Below are 26,776 nucleotides of genomic sequence, written 5' to 3'. Positions count from 1 at the left end.
ATTGGTGGGCTAAGGGTAAAGGGCTTCCATATGGCATTATGCACAAAAACATGATATACCGTAGATAAGCACAGCAAATGCTTTAAGGAATACATTCTTTCAGAAGACAGAAAGCCAAATTCATGACCAACTTGAAATGATCATAGCATCCTTGTCTCATTGCATAAATGTGACTCTTAGGTCAGGTAGGCAGCCACCCTGCTTTAATTGTGCTCCACCTACACAATGACCGCAGTGGACCGAAGCTGTGGTCAACAGTGCGTAGAGAGCTGTTGAATGTGGCCGAGCTTAATGATAATGGAAGATGGTGCATCGGTGGGAGAGATGGTTGTAGGAATACATTTTGACATTGTGGACTAGAATACTGTGGAACTGTGGAATAAGACAAGATGCAAGTTTTTGAAAGTGACGCAGAGCTTGACATTCCGCTGTTTGTGTACGAGCAGCCTCTCTCAAAGCCTGGTACGAGAAGCGGATCAAAATATTCCTGACGACCTGGAATCAGCTCAGACAGTCGCTGGCTACTAAAGGTAAGAGCACAAAAACACACAGAAGGCGGTCACGTCCCTCTACATACCCACAATGCCCTGGTACAGTGATCCTTACAGAGCCACTTCAGCACGGTAGAACTACAAGTCACAAGACATATGACATAGACCTTTTCTTATGGTATAGTTGTGATGAACGTATGCACTGAAACGGCAGGATGACGTATAAAAAGTGCTGTAGGTTCTGTACGGTGAAACCAAACTTTAGTATAAAAATACTGAGGATCTGCACTTTACCCACATGTAGATGGTTTGATTACAAATCTAAATGTGTGCAGAGCCAGATCAAGAAAAGAAGATATGTCTGTGTCCCAAGACTTATGGAGCTCACTGTATTTAAGTGTGTTTATGTATGTTTGTGTGTGTGTGTGTGTGCCCCTGCAGGAGAGCTAAAGATCCCTGCCGAGTTCTGCCAGACGGACCTGGACCTCAGGAGCGACCTCCAGGTGCTGTTGCCACGACGGCAGGGGTGGGGCCTGTGCGGCACCGCCCTGGTCAGCTACCTCATCGCCCTGCACAACGAGCAGGTGCACGCTGTGGACAAGCTCACCGGGGAGGAGACCAGGTGGGGGCGCCACTGAGCTACACTCAAAACATTTTTATAGTCTTCAGGTTTGGTACAGGTTTAAAATGAACTTGAATGTTTGGGTCAAATAACAAAGATAGAGTTGCTTCAAAGTTCTTGTTGAGAGGTTGTTGCCAATCAACTTGAAAAGCGTTTTTTCTTCTTAGTATTAACAGTAAGTAAAATAGTTAGGGTTTGTATTGGGATTGAAAGAGCTGATCCTGGGACAGCATTTTGGGTTCTGAGGTGCTTTATTGACGATATTGTCCTGAGGTGTCCTGCTCTACACTTTCTATGGGTCCTTGAATGTAGGAAGGATTTGACTGTGAAAAATGTCTTGAGTTTACGGTACAGATAAATGGAGGGCAGAGGGTCTTCCTGGTCATTCATAGCTTCTGTACTGAGAGGGGAGGGGGATTGTGGAGGGCAGAGAGGGTCTTCCTGGTCATTCATAGCTTCTGTACTGAGAGGGAAGGGGGATTGTGGATGGCAGAGAGGGTCTTCCTGGTCATTCATAGCTTCTGTACTGAGAGGGAAGGGGGATTGTGGAGGGCAGAGGGTCTTCCTGGTCATTCATAGCTTCTGTACTGAGAGGGAAGGGGGATTGTGGAGGGCAGAGAGGGTCTTCCTGGTCATTCATAGCTTCTGTACTGAGAGGGAAGGGGGATTGTGGAGGGCAGAGAGGGTCTTCCTGGTCATTCATAGCTTCTGTACTGAGAGGGAAGGGGGATTGTGGAGGGCAGAGAGGGTCTTCCTGGTCATTCATAGCTTCTGTACTGAGAGGGAAGGGGATTGTGGAGGGCAGAGAGGGTCTTCCTGGTCATTCATAGCTTCTGTACTGAGAGGGAAGGGGGGTTGTGGAGGGCAGAGAGGGTCTTCCTGGTCATTCATAGCTTCTGTACTGAGAGGGAAGGGGGATTGTGGAGGGCAGAGAGGGTCTTCCTGGTCATTCATAGCTTCTGTACTGAGAGGGGAGGGGGATTGTGGAGGGTGTGTGGTCTCACTGCGGAATCCTCCCCCAGCTACACGGTGAGCCCAGCGGACCTGAGCGACCTGCACGTGATCCGGTACGAACCGGAGCGTGACCTCCTGCCCCTGCTGCTGTCCCACTGCCAGTACAGCGTGGAGCGAGGCCAGGAGACCCTCTCCGAGTACGACCTCCCCAAAATCCAGCAGCAGCTCCTCACCCGCTTCCTGCAGGGCAAGCCCCTCATTAGTCTGGTGGTGAGTAGTGGGCTGGAGGCGGGAGGGGTCGACCTGTAGCCCGGGGCCAGAGTTCACCCAACACCCCGTTTGGAGCATGTTACCCTAACCACCACCCTAGTCCTAACACTAAGCCCAAAACCAGGGATACTCAACTCTGGCCCTCCAGGCCTGTCATCCTGCTATTTTCATTATTTGCCTCTAATCAGCAACTGGTGTAGATCTGGAACATCAGGTCGGGGGATCACTTGGCAAATCAGTGATTCAATTAAATTAATATTAATACCTCTGGCCTCGAGGGCCAGGAGTGAATATCCCTGCCATAGACCCTAAAACCTTACACCGGACTCTAGCCCTAACTCCCCACGGCCTAACTCCTACAGTGGGAGCAATAATTATTTGATCCCTTGCTGATTTTGTAGATTTGCCCACTTACAAAGAATGGAACTGTGTAGAATTTTAATCATAGGTACATTTTAACATTGAGAGACAGAATATCACAAAATAATCCACAATTACAACATCATATAAATTTTATAAATTTAATATCATATTTTCACTTGAAATAAGTATTTGATCCATAGAACAATAGGACTTAATACTTGGTGGAGAAACCTTTGAAACCTAGTTTTTCACCAGGTTTGTACAGATCTTGGTCCACTCCTCTTTGCAGATCCTCTCCAAATCCCTAAGGTTCCGAGGGTGTCGCTTGGCAACTCGAAGCTTCAGCTCCCTCCACAGATTTTCAATGGGATTTAGGTCTGGAGACTCTGGCTAGGCCACTCCAGGACCTTAATATGCTTCTTTTTGAGCCACTCCTTTGTTGCCTTGGCCGTATGTTTTGGGTCATTGTCATGTTGGAAGACCCATCCACGACCCATTTTCGGTGCTCTCACTGAGGGAAGGAGGTTGTCGCCCAAAATTTCCTGGTACCTGGTCCCATTCATCCTCCCCTCGATATGGTGAAGTCGTCCTGTCCCCTTAGCTGAGAAACACCCCCAAAGCACGAGGCAAGATCTTGTGTGGAGCCCCAGACCGAGGGAGATTGGCGGTGACTTTGTGTTTCTTCCATTTTCTAATAATTGCTCCAACAGTTGTTAACTTCTCACCAAGCTGCTTGCTTATTTTCTTGTAGCCCATCCCAGCCTTGTGCAGGTCTACAATTTTGTCCCTGATGTCCTTAGACAGCTCCTTTGTCTTGCCCATGGTGGAAACATTGGTATCTGCTTGATTGTGTCTTTTATACAGCTACATAACGATGTAACGAGTTGACACAGGTGTTTTGGGTAATGAGTTGAGATTAGGAGTTAATGGAAAACTAACTGGTCTGTGGGAGCCAGAATTATTGCTGATTGGTAGGGGATCAAATACTTATTTCATGCAAAAATACAATAATAAATTTATCAAATTTATATGATGTTGTTATTGTGGATTATTTTGCAAGGGATCAAATAATTATTGCTCCCACTGTATATACCAATAACGCAAAACCCAACCCCAAACTCCATAACCAAGTTTCCCCCTCCCTTAAGCCAAGCTCCTCAGACAGGAATAAATCCTAACAGTGACCCAACCATAACTGAACCAGACCTTCACCATAATCATAATTTCCTGTCACCCTTGCCCTATTTCCTTCATAACCCCAAACAGGGATTTAGCAATATCCAATCTGTCCACATGGTGCACTACTGAAATATGGGCTCACATTGTCTCATTCCTCCCAGGGAATCCCAACGCTGGTGAACAGACACGACCGGAACTATGTAAACATTTTCAAGGATGTGAAGGAGAAGGTCGGACAAGTAAGTAATCAAATTAATTTCATTCACACCTGCAAACAGCAGGCCGTAACTGTTCCATCCCAAGCCTGTTTACATGGGAGGAGATTGCATTATCAAGTTTTGGGGTGTTTTCATTGCATGTTTTATAGTTCTAAATGGTAAATGGTTGGCATTTATACAGCGCCTTTATCCAAAGCGCATTCATACACACACTCACACACCGACGGCGATTGGCTGCCATGCAAGGCACCGACCAGCTCATCAGGAGCATTTAGGGGTTAGGTGTCTTGCTCAGGGACACTTCGACACAGCCCGGGCGAGGGATCGAACCGGCTACCCTCCGACTGCCAGGCGACTGCTCTTACTGCCTGAGCCGTGTCGCCCCCAGTTCTACTCATTTTACATTTTCTTTTCTTAAGAGTATGATCCCCTGTTAAATGATACAGATTGGTTGATTGATTGATTGCTGGATTGATTGACTGATTTCATTGGTTGGTTAGTTGATTGTTTGATTGGCTTGCTGTTGTTGATAATATGATTGATTGATTGATGGTTAATGTGATTGGCTGTGCCCACAGGAAGCCCTGCCTGCCCTCACCCTGGCAGCGTTGGCGGGGGAGCTGCCAGCGTACAGCGATGTGTGTGAGGCTCTGGCGGTGGTGGAGGTGGCCCTGGGTTTCCTAGCGATGACTGGCGAAGACCCCAACATGCAGCTCGTCTGCTATCTCGAGAAAGTTTTAAAGATGGAGGACCAGATGGCTCCCCACATCCTAAAGGTGAGCCCCCACCCTGAGCTCCCACACACTGTTCACACTATACCTCCCATCAGCCCCCACACCTACACCCCATGTCTCCGGTTATCTCTCACACTGTTCACACTACATCTACATCACTACATCAATTAAATTCTAATCTAATCTAATCTAATCTCCCATCAGCCCCCACACCTGCACCCCATGTCTCCGGTTATCTCTACACCTCCCATCAGCCCACACACCTAGACCCCATGTCTCTGGTTATCTTCCACACACTGTTCACACTACATCTCCATCACTACATTAATCTAATTCTAATCTCATCTCCCATCAGCCCCCATACCTATACCCCATGTCTCCGGTTATCTCCCACACACTGTTCACACTACACATCCCATCAGCCCCCATACCTACACCCCCTGTCTCTGGTTATCTCTCACACACTGTTCACACTACACCTCCATCACTACATTAATCTAATCGCCCATCAGCTCCCACACTTTTACCCCATGTCTCCGGTTATCTCTCACACAATGTTCACACTACATCTCCATCCCTACATTAATCTAATACTAATCTAATCTAATCCCCCATCAGCCTCCTCACCTTCACCCCATGTCCTCTGTTAGATCCCAGTGTTCCCACTACATCTCCCATCAGCCCCCACACACTGTGGACACTACATCTCCCATCAGTCCCCACACATTTAGCATTTCCAAAGTGCTGCTCTTACCCCCAGACTGTGCTGTGTGCTCTTCCCTGACTGTGCCGTGTGCTGACCCCTGACTCTACCTTGTGCTCTCTGTTCCCTGACTGTGCTCTGCAGGCCCTGGGCAGGTGCAGTCTGAAGCACTGTGCAGGCCTGTGGCAGCTCCTGGCATCCCTCAAATCAGAGAACATGCTGCGCCTCAAGAGGGTAGGAGAAGTTCCACTCACCTTAATTGTGTGGATGGATGTGTGTGTGTGTGTGGATGTGTATGTGGATGGGTGGGTATGTGTGTGTGTTTGTTCAGTGTCTGTTCAGTAGTATTTTGATAAAAGGTTGAACACAATCTCTCTCACTCTCTCTTTCTTTTCCATGTCCAACTCTCTCCCTCTCTCTGCCCGCTCCGTGTATCCTTGCCGTCGTGTGTTTCCTGTCTACTCCCTCAGGACCCTTTCGTGGAGGTCTTGGGGGTCTATAAGGAGGCTCTGACTGAGGAGGATAAGGGGTTTCTGACCGGGTTCCTCTCTAAGGGCGCTGTGGACACCTGCCTGCTGGAGATGCACGAGTTCCTGCTGCTGGTCCTGAAGGGGGCCCAAGCCCCTGAAACCTACACGCCTTCCTGGGGGTGAGACCAGTGCCTCCAGCGTCTCAGGGTCAAATCCACAATGGCAGTGCTGGTCTCTGAAGAACAAAACATGCTGTGGCTTAGATTGTGCCAGTAGTTTACCTTTGTTATTGCGCAACCCACATAGCCGTTCAAGGACACAGAGTCATTGATGAGAAGCACCATTCAGCTGCTTGAGTGCCCGTAGCTCCCCCTTGTGGAGAATCTTCAGCCTGCTAAACATGAGTGAGTGAGTGTGTAAGGGAATGGGTGTATCAGTGAGGTCCATGTGGTGCTTCGCATCTAAAAAGTGAGTCTGTCACATTCGATAGATGTTAAAACCACATGTTAAGTAATCACTTCTCCAGAGTGTGTAGCTTTCATAGACTGACACCGTGTAGGATGTTGAGGAGTAGGATTTAGACACCCTCTGTCCTCTCCATTTCAGACTGAAAGAAACACTTGAGGCGTATATCGAGCGCAAGGACGTGGACGTGCCCCCGGACGTGGAGCTCCTCCCTGACGAGATCTGCCTGTCAAAGTTTGTAGAGGCGTGGAAGTTCCTCGTGTCCTTCAGACAGGAGCGCAACCGCCGATGACACTGCCCGTGGCCACGCCCCCATCATTAAAGCTTATCTTTACCACTTTTACCGTGCCTGCCCTTTTTGCTGTAGTACATGTAACCTTATATAGTCAGCACACATGTCATTCTTGTGAACATAAACTAATACACAGGGCCGTGTACCTTAGTCTGCAGGTAGACGCTGCAAGACGGGTGCCTGTTGAAGTGCAATATTTCTGAACTTTTAAGCTTTTAAAATATATCACATAATTTTTTCTGGCCTCCCATGAAAATGTTTTTGGAAGGCAAAGAAAATCTTTTTTCTGTAGAATAATCACAATCAGTTTTTTGCTGCCATTTATTGTGAACATTGTATCCCTTCAAGGCTATAGGCTTTTGTTTGCACTTAAAATACTGGAGTACTAGGAAAATAATAACCTGGAATGTGCTTTGTGGGAATACTGTTTGACTATTCTTCTCAGGGAGTCCCATTTTCAGTGGGGCAAAGACTGAAGTAAAATTGTGACATGCTCGTTATATTACTTAATTTGTGTAACGGTGCCTTGCGTATCCTGAAGATTCATCCGCTCTGAAGTAAACCGCTTTTGTTAACTTTAAATTTAACCAAACAATTGCATTTATTTCTGCCATTTCCTTTTGCTTTACAAGGAAATTCATCCCATGCTTCCTTTATAACTGTATAATGAATAGCTTTATAACATGCCTGCCATTTTTACTATGAACTCATGTGTAGGACCAACCAGTAGTCTTAATCATTCCATCTATGCACTCCAGAATGGCGACTTATGTTTAATAAAATATGAAGAGGCAATCAAACTTCTCTGCACCTTGGTGTTTCTCCTTTCTGAAGTCATGTGTGGCAAGTGTTCTGTCTTCAGTGGAATCAAAATAATTTGTCAGTATTTTGGGGAATAGCAACGAGCTATAAAGTAGACTCATGATAAAGCATTGCTACTTCTTCAGTTCAGACTTGAACCTTACATTAATTCCCTGGAGACAGCAGAAGTTTGAGCTGTGTTGAGACTAAACTATGACCCCCAGTGGACATGAGTGGTACTGCTCTGAAATCATGCTGATGAAGGCAAAACAAGAGCTTCATTGAACACTCAGCAGGCCGTAATGGTGCTTGCGCACAATACTCAATTTGTCGATCTGGAAGAAATTGAAGATGAATTCCTGGTGAAGTGCCACTTTAGTGTGAGAGCAGTGCACTACCTGTACATCCATACTTATTTATGCTCTTGGTAGGGCGGCCTGTAGCGTAGTGGTTAAGGTAAATGACTGGGACACGCAAGGTCGGTGGTTATAATTTGTAGCCACAATAAGATCCACACAGCCATTGGGCCCTTGAGCAAGGCCCTTAATCCTGCATTGCTCCAAGGGGGGATTGTCTTCTGCTTAGTATAATAAACTGTATGTTGCTCTGGATGAGAGTGTAAACTAAATGCCAATAATAATAATAATAATAACAAGCAAGAACAGCTCTCCCACCAGACTTGAGACTGCTTATCTATCATCATGCTGTGAAAACAAGGAGTTTGCTGAATTCATTTTTGCATATTCAAATTTTGAAATTGTGTAAGCTGCCATGCTTGTTAATTTTTACTGGTCTATTTGACCTTCCGTCTACCTGACCTTTGTGACACTGTTAAGGATGCTAACCTGTATCTGTGTTTGTGTACTTTTAGATATGGTGATGGGTGTTGTACGCTCCACTGCAGTGATAGAACCTGAAACTGTTACAGCTGCCTCACATTCAAATGTGAAGCTGATAAAATGGTAACCCAAAGGTTTAAAGAAAATTTTGTTGTTTAGTGTTTACAGCTGGGTTGATGTTAATGCCTTATTATCGTGAAAAACTTTTTTAAGGATGTAATTTGAACTGTAAATTGACTGGCATGTTAATACGTCTTACATTTATTAAATGTAAGAATGTTACTTGTTTTTAAGAAGCTGTGCTATAAAGTGCAGGCTAAGTATTTGGACAGTGGTACAATTTTCTTTTGGCTTTGCGCTACGGAACATTGCATTTGAAATGGAGCAATGAAAATGAAGTTAAAGTACAGACTGCCACCTTTAATTTGAGGGTATTTACATCCATATTCAGTGATGCATGTAGGAATTACATCCCTTTTTATACATAGTCCCATCTTTTTAGGGGACCAAAAGTAATTGTACAGTTGGCTTCTAAGCTGTTTCTGACTATTCGAGAATTTTTTTTAACCACTTCCTTAGTGCAGGCATATGAACGCTTTTTTCTTGATTCTAGGCCTCTGACTGCTTTTGGAGTCAGTTTCTGGGATTAGTCTAAATGCGGACCAGAGCACGAGTAGTGCTCAAAACTCTGATGAAAAGGTCAAATTTGCATGTCATTGGCTGTTGTCACCTTCTGAAGCTATGCTTGTGGCAACTATACTAAAACCACAGAACTGTGAAGCCTATGTGTCTCTACTCAACCAGGCCTGTTCGCCAGCGCAAACTCCTACTGTGTGTTGCCATGACATCATCAAAGCCCTGCAGAGGCAGTAGGTCATGAATAAGCAAACAGAAAATACCGGGAATTCCTCTGGGTTACTTTGTATTGTGGGTCTGGCGCTGTTTGGACCACAATGTGTTTTGAATCTCCCATAGATGGGGTTGATAAGGATATAGCCGGGGCATTACTCTAATTCAATTTCCCCATGCCTGCGGTCTTAGTTAACATAACAGCATCAAATGGGCGCATGGTCCCTTCGAAGCATATACCGTGCCGGCGGCTGGTCTCTAGGTGGACTGCCAACGGTTAACTGTGCCTTAAGCCAGGGTTCTTGACTAGTACGAATGCCCCCATAATCCTCCAGGGATTGCTGGCTAATCAGCAGTGGTTGTGTGTGCTTGCAGAATAATGTTGATTCATTGGAGTGCTCCGATTGGCTGTGAGGTCTGACCTCTGTAATTCTGTTTATTGTAACTACAGGGATCTGTGTCTCTTGTGCGCCAAAGCCCTTCGGAGTTTGACACAGCTCTTCGACGGTGATGTTGCCGTTTCAGAATGATAGGTTTTATAGAGAATGAGCCCAAGTTGGCGCCGTGTGGGGAGATCAGATCAGATCAGGCCCAGGCCTGCTGGTTCTGAGAGAGGTTACATCACCGGCAGAACAGTGCATCAGAACAGCCGGGGGTTTTCACTCACGGAGGCCACAGATAATCCGGTTTTGCTTCTATTCAGGTATTGCAGAAAAAGGGAGAAGTGTTGTGTTCAGAGATAGAACACATCCATCCATCCATTATCTTAACCCGCTTATCCTGAACAGGGTCGCAGGGGGGCTGGAGCCTATCCCAGCATACATTGGGCGAAAGGCAGGAATACACTCTGGCAGGTCGCCAGTCCATCACAGGGCACACACACCATTCACTCACACACTCATACCTATGGGCAATTTAGACTCTCCAATCAGCCTAACCTGCATGTCTTTGGACTGTGGGAGGAAACCCGAGTACCCGGAGGAAACCCACGCAGACATGGGGAGAACATGCAAACTCCACACAGAGGCCCTGGCCGACGGGGATTGGAACCCAGGACCTCCTTGCTGTGAGGTGGCAGTGCTACCCACTGTACCATCTGTGCCGCCAGATAGAACACAATGTTATAATAGTAATAATAATAATAATAATAATGATTTTTCCTGACTATCAGCAGTCCTTAGATACATCTCAGTGTCCTTCTCTTTTTGTGAGTGGCTCATCCACCATAAAAGCAATACCTTTGTGTTACCACTAGGCTGTGAAAGGGAACTCATGAGTGGATTCTCCTAAATTAATCACAGCCTCTCAGTGCAAGCCCTGTTAAGCTATTTCCATTTTTTAACAAATCTTCGGCATTTCTGTATGCTTCTTTCTCCTACTGATGGAAAATAACTACATCAATAGCAGAAACACTATATCACTGTGACAACTCTCCTTAAATCCCGTGAGCCGTGTCCAAAATAGCAATCAGTTGTAGCTGCAGCATTGTTGAGCATCCAGCAGATGGCGGGATTCCCCAACACCAGGCGCAGGACGTACTCTGAGAGTATTCAGAGGTGCGAGAATAATTTAAATGTTACGACCACTGTCCATAATGTCCTGTGATATCAGGGTATTTTCTCACTGAAACTCATTGTGGTTGATACATTCAAGTCTCTTCTACGGTATATGTTTCTTTGAATGATTTTTCTTCAGTCATTTCAAAGTGATTATTCACCAATGTAAAACAAACTCAGTAAGAACTTTATTAGGTGCTTATTTTTGTAACTTTGAGTATTCTGCTGTTGTAGCCTAGCCACAGAGCAGTTTGATGCGTTATGCGTTCAGAGATGCTCTTCTGCATACCACTGTTGTAATTTGTGTTTATTTGCGTGACTGTCACCTTCCTGTCAGCTTTGACCAGTCTGGCCATTCTCCTCTGACCTCTCTCATTAACTAGGAGTTTCTGCCCCCAGAACTGCTGCTCATTGCACCATTCTTTGCAAACTCTAGAGACTGTTGTGTGCGAAAATCCAAGAAGATCAGCAGTTTGTGAGATACTCAAACAACCCTGTTTGGTACCACCAATAATTCCACGGTCAAAGTCATTTAGATAAACATTTTTCACCTCTCTGATGGTTGATGAGAACATTAACTGAAGCTCCAGTGATTCTGGCGCTTGGATAGGTGAAGGCTGTATGGATGAAACCTAACCTTTTCAATAAACCTTCACTTCAGATCAGTGAAATAACGATGGATGGATGAGGGAAGATGCCATTTCAGAATATTCCAACGAGGCCCCTTCTCTCTACATTCCATCTGACCTATACTGGGAGCTATTGCATGAAAAATGAACAAAACAAACGCTTCGGGTGCCAAATTCTACCAGCTTAAGGGTAACAAACAGCAGACGCCTTCCTCCCTCCCCCTTTGAACTGTGAGGATTCAGTTTCGCTGGCCGCAGGGTGCAGCGTTGTCCCAGCTCTGGCCAAGTACGAGTTAAGATGCTGCCGATTACTGGGGTTTGAAGTCGGTACACCTAGAGCAGTAATATCTCTGGAAAGATAATACCATCTAACCAGGCTACTGTGCGTCCCCGGAGACCAAACTGCCCTTAAGCCGGTCAGGATATTTTTATAAAATTAATCCACCGGGGTGTCGTTGTTATTGCTTTATTATCGAATTAGTGCGTTTTTAATTAGGAAGCCGTGTGACATCGGCGGGTCGCGGTGGGGTGACCGACAGGAGCCGCAGATAAGCTCTGACCTGTTCGCCGGAGAAACGGAGCACCTGGCCAGAGTGAGGCGGATCCACGGACCGCACGGTGCCGGGTCGGCGTCTCCTCCCCTGCGCTCGACGCCTGGGGTCGCCCTTCGCAGTCCCGACACATGGGAGAGATTAAAAGCAGAGGCTCCGCGCTACGGTTCTATTAGATACGCCGGGAGGAAACACAATTACGGCCAAAGTGGAACCACGCCAGAGGACATCGTGCTATGCATGATTTTCCTCTTTCCCCTTAAAAGTGATTGAATTTTCCTTCCACGTAAATCTGGGAACAGTGGTGAGGGAAAGGGCCTGATCTTGTTAGATTGTTGTTATGTAAATTGGATTTCCTTTCAGAATGCTTGTGGTCTTTACGGTTATGTTTAAATTCATTCATTTTTTTTGTACAATTTAACATTAAAATGTTTTATATTACCTTGCATTAAAGACCTGAGTGAGTGCCCCTTCTCCACCAGTTTCATAATTTCATCCTATCCTATCAGAGCGAGTTCACTCAGAAGACATGTAATTATCTAACACGGTAAGTCTGCTGGTTCAACCTTAGCCCTGGCCTTTCACTAAACTAAGATAGAGTTGTGATTCACCAAGGTTCACGGTTAATCTAGCATGCTAAGCTAGCTAAGTTGCTATTGACAAAGTATGGACCATGGTAGAAGAATGTAGGCTGCTAGTGGCCTATGTGGAGAGCTTCTTGTGTTTGTAGCAGCGTTGTACTGCTTAGTGGTCACCCTTATCCTAACATTTACTGTACATATAAGTACACCTCCTTACCGTCTCTTTTTCTTAGGTTCCCGCAGATGAGATGTCCAGCCCTTGAGGAGTCTCTATTCGGGAGGAGCTGATGAGGAGGTAGGGTGACAGTCAAACATTTCCCACATTAGACATTTGGGCACTTTGGGCCGCCCTGTTAAGAGAAGAAAAGAGAAGAATGTAATGCTATTTATGGCATGAGTGTTAACCTTTGAGATTTTTTTTCAAAAATTCTGTGTTGAAAATTTAGCTTTGATGGAGATCTGGATCTGAGGGGTTTTATTAGTGCAACACAGAGGAATTAATGTGTTTTCATGCAGAGTGAATTTTCACATTTATTTCAGTTTAAAGTACATTTTGCAAGGTTTCACTGCACTTTATAAAGCAAAGTCCACAAAACAGCAAAGATGAAACAAGTTAATCAAACACACATATTATTGAAAACTATGAGCACAGTTGACTCCATTTCCCACAAGTTTTCAGGCCACCATACTGAATACTATACATGTGCATGATGACACTAGATTTTAATGTCATTATTTCTGACTCCTTGACCGGTGTAGGGGTCTGTTGGATCAGACAATGTTGCAGAGAGTACCTTAGCGCTCTAGTGCAACTGGGCCTTCTATATCCGGAGCCGAGTAAAAGTTGGAGATGAAACTGAAATGAGACTAATATAATACGTGTTCCGCGCCGTATCGTTGGAGATATGGTATTAATGGCAGACTTCTCCACAGGGGCGTCACCTGCGGCACACGTGTTAGCGCCACCGCGGCATGGCGGCCTGCCGACCCACGGGCGGGCGCGGGAGATGGCGGCCCGTCCGCCAGACTTTATTATGAGCGATTGAGTTTCAGCGCTGGGGCTGTCTGCCGGCGGACAGAGGGCCCGCTCCGCCATTTCAGCATAATAACAATAAAGCATATTGAATTGGCTTGTTATGGTAAGACGATAGGCTGTTTGAAAAGCCCCAAACTATGTCTAGCATTTCCCAAATAACAATGAGAGGAGGGTGCCACAGGGCCTTGGTGTTCGGTAACGGACCTTACGTTTGCCCAGTGAGAAAACGGCTCCCTGCAGGTCCACGCTAGCTTGAGACGCTGGGTCCAGAAGTGCTTTCAAGATTATTATTTCTTAAAATATTCTGCCTGTTGCGCATTAATCTCTGTTATAATCTAGTTGGGGTTGAGGGGGTGCTTTTACATTCTGGCTTGGGGGAGAAATGGGATGGAGCACGTTAGTAAGAGAGAGAGAGGAGAAAAGGATGGCATGAGTGCGCTACAAGGAGTTTTTAGTCTTTTCTGTTTTTGAAGGTGCTGAAAAAAATGTTTTAAACTCACAGAACGGATGACTGAGTGATGTTTATAACTGGTCATCCATCTGACTAAGAGAGGGGGAGGGAATTAATCATTTAGAGGTTGAGGAATGCCTGCTTACATCTCGATCGATATTAAAACGATACTGTACTGTACATTCTTACATTGTGCTTTCTCTCAAAACTTGTTTTGTGTTACTTAATATTCCGATAGTATATGTTGCAGCATATGCTCTGTATAGTATGTATGTGGACCTGGTCTGGGAATTTTTTCATTTTTTGGAAGAACATAGCTTGTGACCACAGGTAGGGACCTCGTGTGGCATATGTCACTATGGGGCAGTTGTTCATGGAGGAACAGAGAGCCTTCACCATGGCGTGGTGCTTATTCCCAGAGAAAGATAGAGACATTTTCAGGTTGTTTCATATTTGCATGTAGGGAGTTCACATATCTTCGAATTAGCGTATATGTAAGAGCAAGGGTGTAGTAGCGCATATCCATTAGCCTTGTACATGAATCAAATTCTATGCCAATTTCCAGTCTAACATTCTCCCTGCCCACCCACACCCTCTCCTGTTTTGCCCCTCCCTTGAGCTCTGTCTTCTGTGCCTTAACCCCTGTGCCGCACCCCAATATTCTATCCCCCCGCACCACCCACTGTGCCCCCGATCCACCCCAGTGCTACACCCCCAGTTCCTTCAACCTCCATTCTGCAACCCAGTCCCCCACACACACCACACCCCTCTCCCCCACACACACCACACCCCTCTCCCACACACACACCACACCCCTCTCCCACACACACACCACACCCCTCACCCCCCCACACACCACACCCCTCACCCCCACACACACCACACCCCTCTCCCCCACACACACCACACCCCTCTCCCCCACACACACCACACCCCTCTCCCCCACACACACCGCACCCCTCACCCCCACACACACCACACCCCTCACCCCCACACACTGCACCCCTCTCCCCCACACACACCACACCCCTCTCCCCCACACACACCACACCCCTCTCCCACATACACACTGCACCCCTCTCCCCCACACACACCACACCCCTCTCCCCCACACACTGCACCCCTCTCCCCCACACACACCACACCCCTCACCCCCACACACACTGCACCCCTCACCCCCACACACACCACACCCCTCACCCCCACACACACTGCACCCCTCTCTCCCACACACACCACACCCCTCACCCCCACACACACTGCACCCCTCTCCCCCACACACACCACACCCCTCTCCCACACACACACACCACACCCCTCACCCCCACACACACTGCACCCCTCTCCCCCACACACACCACACCCCTCACCCCCACACACACTGCACCCCTCTCCCCCACACACACCACACCCCTCTCCCACACACACACCGCACCCCTCACCCCACACACACACCACACCCCTCTCCCACACACACCACACCCCTCACCCCCACACACACCACACCCCTCACCCCCACACACACCACACCCCTCACCCCCACACACACTGCACCCCTCTCCCCCACACACACTACACCCCTCTCCCCCACACACACCGCACCCCTCACCCCCACACACACCACACCCCTCTCCCACACACACACCACACCCCTCTCCCACAAACACACCGCACCCCTCACCCCCACACACACCACACCCCTCACCCCCACACACACTGCACCCCTCTCCCCCACACACACCACACCCCTCTCCCACACACACACCGCACCCCTCACCCCACACACACACCACACCCCTCACCCCACACACACCACACCCCTCAACCCACACTCACACCACACCCCTCACCCCCACACACACTGCACCCCTCTCCCCCACACACACCACACCCCTCACCCCCACACACACTGCACCCCACACACACACCACACCCCTCTCCCCCACACACACCGCACGTCTCGCGCTCCGCCCGCATGTCCGCATCAGTCCACAGCTGCTCCCAATTCCCTGCCCCCGCCCCAGTGTCCCAGCAGCCTCTCTGTGTGGGATTAGCGCTTTGGTTCTGCTGGATTTGGGGTCTTAGAGGAATGCAGACTGCTGGAATGTGGGCCACACGCATGGACGCGGGGCACCGGGGACCCCCGAGAGGAGAGGGGTCTGGGCACCGTCAGGGTTCGCCTCTTAGGGGCGGTCTCGCGGTCCAATCCGGCAGGTTCCGTTGATACAGCCCGCCGTCATATGTCATGACATTATTTCATTTCTGTATGGAAGGCCACTGCATTCTGACCAAAGCCACTTGAGCCTGAGATCTTGCCCGCACTTACTGAACTGAACTGTAGAATATGTAACTGCCCCCTGCAGGGCAGTGCCTCCTTTGAGCAGATTAAATCTGCATAGTGAACCTACACCTGAAGCACATCTGGCTGTTATTCACTTTTTTGTTGCCCTACAGAGTTATGATCACAGTATAATATGGTTCCGAACTACAGAAATTCACAAATATTCATATACATTTATATACATAAATTCATTATATCGACTACTGATTTGACTGCAGTGGCATCATTTTATAAATACACATTGTACCAATCTGTCTATTTATATCTATCTGTCTATTATTTATTATACGGATCCAGTCAAAATTTTTCTTTTTTGGCATTTTAACATCCTTGGGTGAAAATCTATCTGGTAAACTGAATATTTTCACTTCAAAATGAAACGGAGGCATCCTGTTCTCTAGGCAAATGACTCTGATCATAAAGTCCAAATGGATGCATTTTTCCACTGAGGATTTGCGTTGGATTTGTTAAACAGACCTACGCTATGAAAAATATGAGTATCCAGTTTCATCATCATTGAAGGGTCAGTGCCAGGCGAGATGTTTTTGTTCTTTTTAAACGCAGAGCCCTTTAGGGAAGAGAAGAACAGATGCCTCTCTGGCAAACGTGTGTGTGTAAGGGCTTCTTTAATAGCATTAAGAGTCAATCTGGTCTTCTCCATCTCTCCATTGTGTTTATCTCTCTCTTTTCTATGTCACAATCTCTTTCTACCTCTGTCAATTCAGTTTGCTGCAGACTAGAACATATCGACAGTCTATAGATGTAGTGTATTTTAACCATTTGCAAGCTATGAATGTGAGGTAACTACAGTACTGTGATGATAACAGTGAAATTATTATGAAATTATTTTGATGATAAAATCGCACACACACGCGCACACACACACACACACACACACCACGCACACAAACACACACACAGAATTGTGGAAGATGCTGGCAGTGCAATGCTGAGTGCATGTGCATGGTAGAACCAATGGACGGACAGGAGCTTTGACTGACACAGGCTGACAGCACCTGAGGGACAGTGAGACTGAACCCTACACTGTTTCATCCACAGGACAGCCCGCCATTTCCAAACGGATACAACCACTGCCGTTTCTCAGAAGCAGCATTATAAACTATGTTTTTCTTACCTCCCAGATGATAGAAATTAACCGCAAAAGGGGAAGGGGTTTTAGTATGACATGTAACCGGGTGTGGTTTTTCCTCCAGGACAGAGAGGCAGTAAGTGTGTGGTAATAATATCACATCCTATGGACCTACAGAGGTGCCGCGCACCTCTGAGACAAAGCCACTATTGAGACGGTGAGGAGAGACATCCGAGATCGGCTCTCGCTCTCCGAGAGGTGGAGGCGCGACTCACTTGACCCGCGGTGTGAGAGAGACGGGCCGGTTCACTCCGCGCGCTCCCGGGGGGGGACCTCTCCCGGCTCCGCTCGGTGCCGTGGCGGGGGTACTGCGACCTTTGACCCCTCCGGGTTTCCCATGGCCGTCCGCGGAGATGGCCGCTGCCGGGAGCCCAGCGTCGCTTTCGCTTTCCGGGCCCCGTCCCCCAGCCCCCTACCCAAACACCTCGACACCCTCTCCGATTGCACGGAATAATATTTATCCTCAAACCATAATTCTGCAGATATGGATTCTGGAGCTGAAGTACAGTAGCGTGAAGCAGTGGGAGAACAGTGCTCCTGTTCCCTGAAGCGCTCCCAGCATGCACTGGGGTCCTGGAGGAAAATAAGCAACACATCCATTAGGCCCCTGACTCGATGTAACGGCTCTTCTGTGCATATTTCTTCCTCCGATTCAGTGTCCGCATTAAGGACGTGAAACAAAAACCCGACAGTTATAAATGTTAATCAGCGAATTTGAAACTCTCGGCTGAAACAAGGCCAGCGCTGAGAGAACCTGGGCCAAGTGCTTATATTTCCCTGAAAATTCAATTAAGTTGTAGTTTCAAGCACAGGGGGTAAATGTTTTAATGTCTTAAGGGAGAATACGGTGCAAAGTCATAAAACTTTAGGCCTTCTAGTCAGAAGCTTATAGTGAAAGGTTAAGGCATCATTCCTAAGAACATGATTAATTTCTGTAACCCAGTCTAAACCACAGTTCTATTTAAATAAAAGTACAGCAAAGTTATTGCAGTCAGATTGTCGCTTTTTCTGCAGGGGTGAATGGTTCAGGGTGGCAGTGGACAGCAAGGGTGACTATTTGCTTAAACCACATCCCATAAACCGACATGGCAAAGTGTATAAGCAGGGCGGCCTGTAGCGTAGTGGTTAAGGTAAATAACTGGGACATGCAAGGTCGGTGGTTCTAATCCCGGTGTAGCCACAATAAGATCCACACAGCCGTTGGGCCCTTGAGCAAGGCCCTTAACCCTGCATTGCTCCTGGGGAGGATTGTCTCCTGCTTAGTCTAATCAACTGTTCGTCCCTCTGGATAAGAGCGTCTGCCAAAATGCCTATAATGTAATATTTATAAGCATGTCGGTTTATAAGCATGTCATAAACCTGGATAATGCTTGCATAAGCATTCCATTAACCTGCATTATGCTGTCTTAAGCATGGCATGACCTGTCAAAACCAGTCATGACAGTATATTACAGTATTTGATGAGAAATGTTTCTAGTATTCATAAAATGTAAATTTTATGAAATGCATGAGTTTCAAAATACCAATCGGTTACAACAGTCATGATAATCATCATAAACTATAATAAACTATTATGACTGCTTGTGATATTTTGGCTGCTTGCTGTGCTTCATTGCGAAAGGGAAGTTTGTGTAAAACAAGGATATTTGGCTTTAAAGACATCCTCTGACTCTTGCTGGGGTTCTTTTAAGTTTGCGTCTGCCTGTATCTGTATTTCACTGGATACAGATAATATCTCCATTTGACGGTAGACTGAGCTTTAGCAGCGCATTTTTCATTGCACAATTAAGTTTTTACTCGAGCTGGAACAAGGGGAAAATATTGACCTGACCCCATCTCCCTCTTCAGGAGCCTTGAGGTTATTTATCTGGGAAGTAATCAAGAGACACTGAGACCAGAGAGCCAAACTATGAGCGCACAAGGTCTCTGAGTCAAAATGTCTGGGTGTGGAAATCCTGTCAGAAGCCGAGTCGTTAGAGGGGGTTAACCTGAGCCGTTTCAGCGAGTTGCCCGGCTGTTTAGCAGGATGGCGTAGAAACCGTAGGCTGTGTTTGGTAGGGCCCGCAGGGAACGGGAGACTGCTACACAAATAAATAACAGTGTAGTAGTGCAGAAAAGCGCTGACTGAGCCCAACTCCGAGAAAAATAAACTTTCAGCACGTTTCTGTCTTCTCGCAACCGTCAAAACACTTCTGTGCCGATTCGAGCGCAGACTGGAATCAGTTCGAGTCTCTGACGTAGGATTTGGCAGAGAACGAAGTGTCTTTTTTTTCCCCCCACTCCCTCCTCAAGTTGCCGCTTCACCTTTGCACTGTTTGGAAGGCCAGACGCTATTTCATATTTTCGCATGGCTGAACGATACTTTGGTCTCACCCAAAAAAAAAAATGAAACGAAGTGGCGGCTCCTTTCAATATCGGTGAGAGTTATTACATTTTTCCTGTTTCTAATTACGCTGGTAATTACCACGCGGAGAGCCGAGGCCCTGCTCTGCCAGATGGACCGGCGCGAGCTGATTGGTCGGTTGCCAGTGGAAGGGTGACGTGACCTGGCTCCGGGCATGAAAGGGGGCGGAGTCTCGCCAATCGCACACAGACTGGCGCTCATGCCTCCTCGCCACGCCAACGTCTACGCCAGGGACACCACTCCCACAATTCCCATGGTGTCATTTACACCGGACCTTTGTAACAAACCAAAAGCGCCCATTCTTCACAATGTCCGTCTCTGTGCTCTATCCGTTCCAGCTCTCTGCATGGCAGTCACAGGAATCACAGTCAATCTGCTTTTCCTCCATTGGCTTATCAATGCAGGTTGAAGTTGTTTTTATTATTATAATTGTTGTAGCTTTTTTGCATTTTGGACTGAGCTCTCCGGCATTGCCTCAGACTGAAGGCTGGCTCTGTGTTTTCCAGCTGTCTGTCTTTCAGTCAGCCGTGCATATCTGCCTGCTAACCGTGAAACCGCTCATGCAGTTTCGAATGTCAATGTTTCAACAACAGGCTAATGCCAGTTTCCAGAAAGTACTTTTTGAAATACATGAACTTGTCTGGAATTTGAAGCTTTGCTGGATTGGGTGTGTCTTCTTTCTTTCTCCCGCTTTCTCTCCTTTCTTTCTTCTATTTCCTTTTCTACGTTCTGTTCTCTGCTTTGTTTTATTTTTGTCTGCTCACTTAAATGTGTTACATTTTATTGTAATTTTTACATTTGCATAAAAATCTCTGTTATTACTTCCTCTATTATTGAAACACATTTGGCGTGCATTTTTTGAACTGGACTTTTGCTTTTCTATTCTTTAATATGCATATTATAGTAAAAAAAAACAAAAAAACATGTTCTTAGTCTCAAAGTTACGTAAACGCTTTTGATGGTCATTATCCGCCTGGGCACTTCCCCAAATTCACCCAAAAAAGGTATACATCACATGGGTCGGTGCTGCTCGTGCCTGAGGACTAACCTGATTGGCTTCTCCATCTTGGAGATGCACGTATAAAAGGAAATGGCATTTTTGTTTTATTTTATTTTTTGGATATAGAGTGATGCTGATCAGGCTGGTTGGTCCTCCAGTGCTGGGCTGTGGGCTGTGTGTGATCTTATCCTGGGCCCATCCTCCCGCCCCTGTCTTCAGCAGCATTAGGGGCCTGATCTCGGCCTTGTCTCAGGACAACGCCCCCACACGCTTGTGTTTGCGTGGCTGTTCACTCGCTTTTGATAATACATGTGTGGGAGTGTGTGTGTGTGTGTGTGTGTGTGATAGGAGAAAACGGTTAAAGAGAGCAGGTTAATGGTCATGCTAACTGTTGTATACACTGTACACAGATACAAACGCAAACACACATACATACATGGTTGCCATACATGTACACGCATATTGCAGAGAAGGACAAAGGTCGGTTTCTTTACTTTAACTATGTGACTGGTTGACTTATTGTCACTGGCTAGGTTTGTTATGGGCCTGTCAGGCTGGATATGGTGATACTTAAGGAGAAGGTGACCGCTTGAAGGCTTGGGTTTAGGCTTTTCCCTCGGGCCTAATCATTCCGCTATTACTGTTTTTAGCTGGCAGCACATCCATGTCCCGACCCCAATTTTTAAAATTAAACATAAAGTTAAACGTGTATATTTTTCTTTCAAAGGGCCAAGTCCGTAATTTCCTGGCAAATCATAATCTCAGTACAACGCAATCCTCTGGATCTAGGTTTACTATGTACCCTTACACATTTTTTTTATTTTTTATAAAATGAGTCTGTTTATAAATAAGATGAAGAAAAGCCATATTTCAAAAAGCAGACCATTCATATGTCACAGCTAGTAACTCCCATATGGGAGATTAATATACTGCATGTTGACGAGCTGCTTGCATTGCTGGAGTAATGGCCTACTTTAAATTGAATTAAATCTGTAATACCGAGGTCGCATAATGACAAAATGCACTTTTCTCTCAAGAAAATACAACATTATGTGTGTGCAGGTGTGCGTGTGTGTCTAAACTTTTAGATAAGGCTTGTATTTTATGTACTGTTAGACAGTATTTGACTCCATCTTGACTGTATTAATTACCTCCATTAAAATGGCCTGAATAATGCTGAAATGGGTTCCTATTGGCCTCCAGGGTGTGATAAATATCCTGAGGGGCAGAGAGTCCTTACCTTTTGAAAATTTTCATGAACACATGCAGAACTTGTATAAATGTTCCAGATAAGCTCTTAAGGGGAGCCATTAAATCTCATTCCAGTTGTTCTGCCGACACAATAGCATTGATCCTTATGCTGGTGCAATGCTTATAAGGGATGCTTTCAACTCATGCTTAAGCTGTTGTTGCAACATAGCAATAACATAAAAATATATTGATATTGGTATTGCTTTTTGTTCCCCTATCTTTGCTTTCAGGAAAATTATATGCATTTTCACATTTACATTTATTTGAAACAAAATGTTTTATTTTTGTTGTAAGAGTATGTCTAATTATGTTTTTCCCCACAAGTTATTCATAACAATATTAGTTGTGATGAATATGTGATTAATTGTTAAAAAATATTATTAATCATTAATAATATTAAATGTCAAAATCATGGAGACCTCTGCACTTACGGCATGGCTCAAAACGAATGGCCAGTCTTGACAACCCACAAAATAGTCCTGTTGACTCTGTTAGTGAAAAGTTCTCAACATCTGACACAGTGAAACAGAACAGCGTTTGATTACCCCCTCGAAGAAGGACCTTGAAAAGATTTCTTTTAAAACCTTCCTGGGCACGCAGTCGATTGCCAAACTTGCTCATTACCCATCACACCCCCCACCCAGACTTGTTTTCAGCAAGGAAGAAAAAAAGATACTAAACAGAAAGAAATAAAGGACGGGGGTGGGCGTGGGGGAGGGGAGAGAAGAGGCAGAGGCAGAGCTGCACAGCTGAGCATCGGCATTCTGGAGCTGTCGGATCGCTGGCTCAGCTATCCCCGCAGCCGGTCGTCCGGGCAACCTGCCCAACAGCCTCTAATGGTGGCATTATGAGCGGTGGGCGGCTGGGTCCTTCAGCCCGTGGTACAGACCATCGTGTGTGTATGTGTGTGTGTGTAGGTTTTTAAAGAATCACAGGAAGTACAGATAAGATGCGTGGTTTGGGGGGTGGCGGCTCCGGACCCCAGGCTCAGCTTCAGGGGCGGCGGAGGGGGCGGGGGCGTCCAGTAGTCCTCGCTGTGGGACAGCAGAGGAGGATCTCTTGGTTATCATCCTAAACCCTCCACCCATATCCTCAGTGCCTCGCACCCCTGCATCCCACAATCCCACAGCACCCTCAGGGCCACAGATAACGCCAGGATGACCCACCCCCAAGCTCTCACTCCCTTTCACACATACAGGGTGCGTGCTTGTGTGTCTGTGTGTGTGTCTGTTATCTTAGCCCACCGAAAGCAGGACCCTAACATAAGAACATTCAAGCTGGCCAGGTTTGTTGTGTGTAGTGAATTGCCTTGATGACGCATTGTTTTGTTTAACTTTACGTCAATCGATCTGTTGTGCCCACAGCCCCCCTTTTACCAACACCTTCCTTTACAAGCCCCCATTCCTTTTTCATTGTGACCCTGTCTGTTATAATCAACTGGCCAACCGTGTCTCACCCTGAGTACAAGCTTTCCTGCTTACTGCTTTTCACTCGTTTGTCCACCCTAATATGGACCTTGCGCGTTACAATATGTTTATTATGAATGGCATAGAAAGAAACATCTATGGTATACTCAGATTTGCATAGGCCGCACGTTTTTATAACTGTGCCTCACGCATTAATGTTCTGTAGACTGTATGCTTTCTGCTACCAAAGTGTATATTGCCACTCTGTCGCTGTTTTCTGAAGCAAGGCACTTAACCTGAACGATGTCAGTAAACATTCAGCCGTATGATTGGACTGTTCAAAAAAATCCCTTTAGCTGATGAAGTTGCCCTGGATGAGCGCCTCTGCTCAATGACAGAAGTACTGTTGGGAGTGGTGCATGATGGGATTGGGGTTTGACAAATGGAGAGATACTTGTTCTTTTGCGTCTTATTATTCTTTGGTCAGCACAGCCAATTCACCCCACCTGCCTGGGGGCCCCGGGCCCCTCCCATCGTGCAGAAACCGATAAGATACAGGTGTTTCTTCACGCAAAGTGCTATCAGCAAGGCTACGCTGCTGCCTAGGCAATCGGCACCTTCATATCTGCCACAGCTTCTGGTGTTACAGGAAACGTCGGCTTTTCGGGGAGTAATTTTGAGCCAGCTGTCTTTTTCTCCGTTCAGAAAGAAACATACACATGATTATAGGCAGAGGAAAAACTGGAAGAAGCCGAACAAAGGAAAGGTTTGAGGAGATGTGAGGCGGTATTAAAGCAGAGGGTGAAATGAATCCGTACGCTAAAACATCAGAAAAGGGCTGAAGGCATCAAAGAGGAAGTGGAGAGTCGCGGGCCGTCGGAGAGCGTTGAAAAGCGGCGGGGATCCGGGGATGTCGATGCTTCGCTGCTGACGGTTGTTTCCCCCCCCCCCATGGGGGAGAGAGGCCCGGCTCGCTCCTCTGTCCCGCTGAATTTGGCAGTTGAAATAACAAACTTGCGCTCGGGAGGCCGGGGCGAGCGCTGATGGATTAGGGGCCGCGGCTGGGAGCCCAAAGCGACTCGCACCTGTCACCAGTCCTGTCTCTTACCCCCTTCAAATAAATATGTGCACCGCCCACGGACGAAGGCCTCCGGCTGGGCCACTGAGAGAGCCCACCCTGCTGTCTGTCTGGGTGCACCCGGCTGCCAATCAGCCAATGGAGGGGAGTAGGCTCCCCGCTATCCCATAATGCTTGGTTGAGACTTGGGTACCTGTAGCATTAAACATCTGGGTCTAAAGTTGATTTTAGAAAAATATAAAAATATAAAATTCTTTGAATGGACAGCAACTCTCTCACACACACAAACATGCGCACACACGTGCACAAATACATTGTCCAAACTTGCGCATAAACTTGAAGCATAAACGCATACTCATGCCTGACACTCTGCATCGCCCTTAGCAATCTTTTTGCTGTTTATACTCTATAATCATACAGTACATACTTGTGTTATTTCACCGTTCAACCGACTCCAGTGTAGCATTCATACAGGGCCTGAGTGTCCCGTGTCCTAACGGCCACCCATCGAGGTGCTGTAAGATCTGAGACAAAGGCAGAAAAGCGGGAAGGGGAGAGAAAGAAGAAATGAAGGAGAGAGATCTCAGAGAGTGAATGAGTGATGGATGGACGGGGAGCGGTGTTTCTGCTGGCCCCTTTTCGGCCTCCCCTTCTGGGGAATAGCTGCGCTTCAGTCCCTGATCTTCGTGCTTGTGTTTACATGGTATTCTTCTCTGAATTAGTGTCTGCTAAATGCCGCTAATCTAAAGTAAATCAGGCCCCAGGGACCCACCAGCACCCCCAATCCCTAAATCAAATTCTATACGCAAGATCTTAAAAAAACTATGGACATAAATCAGGAGCGAAACAAAAAAGGAAAACGAAGTAAGTATTTCATTCCCTTTTGAACTCGGGGATAGTCCCAGGAACTGTTGACTCATCTCGCAGCGTAATGGCTTTAGCACACGGCGCTGTTCCCCCGGACGTGGTTGTGTATTTCAGTCAGTCAGGTACAAATCACACGTAAACAGACGGAGAGGAAGGGCAGAACCTGTGGAGGACTGCAGTAGATATATCTGTCGCCCAGAGGAGGCCCTGGCTCCACCCATACAATGTACTGCGGGCGGGAGAGCACTCTGGGAAATGAAGTCTTCAAAGTCCTGATGGCTATGAAATATCATGCCCCCAACCACCTAACCAACCCAACCACCCTCCCCGCACTACACACACAAACACACACACACAGTCCATTTGACTTCTGACGAGAATGCCATAAATATGATTTGTATACACAGCCCATCAAAATGCCGAACATAAAACCTTCAAAACGAACAGATATCATATATCACACGCCCACTCATGCCCGTACTTTTCCTGCGGACAGAATAAGTCACCGTATGTCATGGGAGTCTGCTCTACATCTCCCCCGCTAACATCTGACGGTGAGGAGTGGTTCCTTCTTGTAATCCCACGCAAAGAAATGGCCGTTTCTCTCCTGCTGTGATTGCTGAAGGCCACATTCCTCTCCTCCCTGGACGACTCGCACAGATAAAATAAACACAACTGACGCGTCTGTCACAGGGACCTAATCTTGCGCAGGACGCTCGCTGCTTAAACTCTGAAGTGCAATGCGCCCTCAAACCGCCCTGCTTAGAAAGGGTGTCTGATCTCTTGAGTGCCAGAGAGAGTCACTGTCAGCACAACTAACTGTTGAGAATGAATGCTCTGGTGTTGGTTTGTGTACGTTCGTGTGTCTGTGTCTTGTTGAGATGATATCTGAACGTTGGCGGGTGAACATTAGAAGACAACAGAGCAAAGTTTTTTGGCCCAAAACACTGTACAGTTTGGCCCTTGCTGCTCAAAGTGTACAGTGTTGGTCAGCAGTGAATTAACAAAGTAGCGCACATAATGTTAAGGGCATTAATGTTACCATGACAGTGAAGAACAAAAATGAGTTTGATGCGATTATATACTTTACATTCACTGGATATAGCAGAAATGAGACCTTGACTGCTGTTTTTCCCTCCATGCTATTCTGTGGGAAACCCTGGATATGGCCATTAGAGAAGCATGTTCAGCAGTGGACTGGAGTCATTAGAGCTCCAGCCTGGCT

At 46.7% G+C, this 26,776-nt stretch overlaps 1 protein-coding gene across 1 annotated transcript in view; it reads left to right on the top strand.

Annotated features, from left to right (window-relative positions):
- Positions 1-7,561, top strand: part of rnf213a (ring finger protein 213a) — a 52,954-nt gene extending 45,393 nt beyond the window's left edge. Inside the window, exons 61-68 of the mRNA XM_061223162.1 lie at positions 447-530; positions 933-1,113; positions 2,136-2,337; positions 4,041-4,118; positions 4,676-4,873; positions 5,679-5,768; positions 6,005-6,183; positions 6,611-7,561. Of these exons, the coding sequence (XP_061079146.1) occupies positions 447-530; positions 933-1,113; positions 2,136-2,337; positions 4,041-4,118; positions 4,676-4,873; positions 5,679-5,768; positions 6,005-6,183; positions 6,611-6,761 (1,163 nt within the window). The 3' untranslated portion in view covers positions 6,762-7,561. The remainder of the gene's footprint in view (positions 1-446; positions 531-932; positions 1,114-2,135; positions 2,338-4,040; positions 4,119-4,675; positions 4,874-5,678; positions 5,769-6,004; positions 6,184-6,610) is intronic.
- Positions 7,562-26,776: the final 19,215 nt, after the last annotated feature.

Source organism: Conger conger, chromosome 16, assembly GCF_963514075.1.
Source record: "Conger conger chromosome 16, fConCon1.1, whole genome shotgun sequence".
Taxonomy (NCBI): Eukaryota; Metazoa; Chordata; class Actinopteri; order Anguilliformes; family Congridae; genus Conger; species Conger conger.
This window is presented reverse-complemented; position numbering and strand designations above follow the sequence as displayed.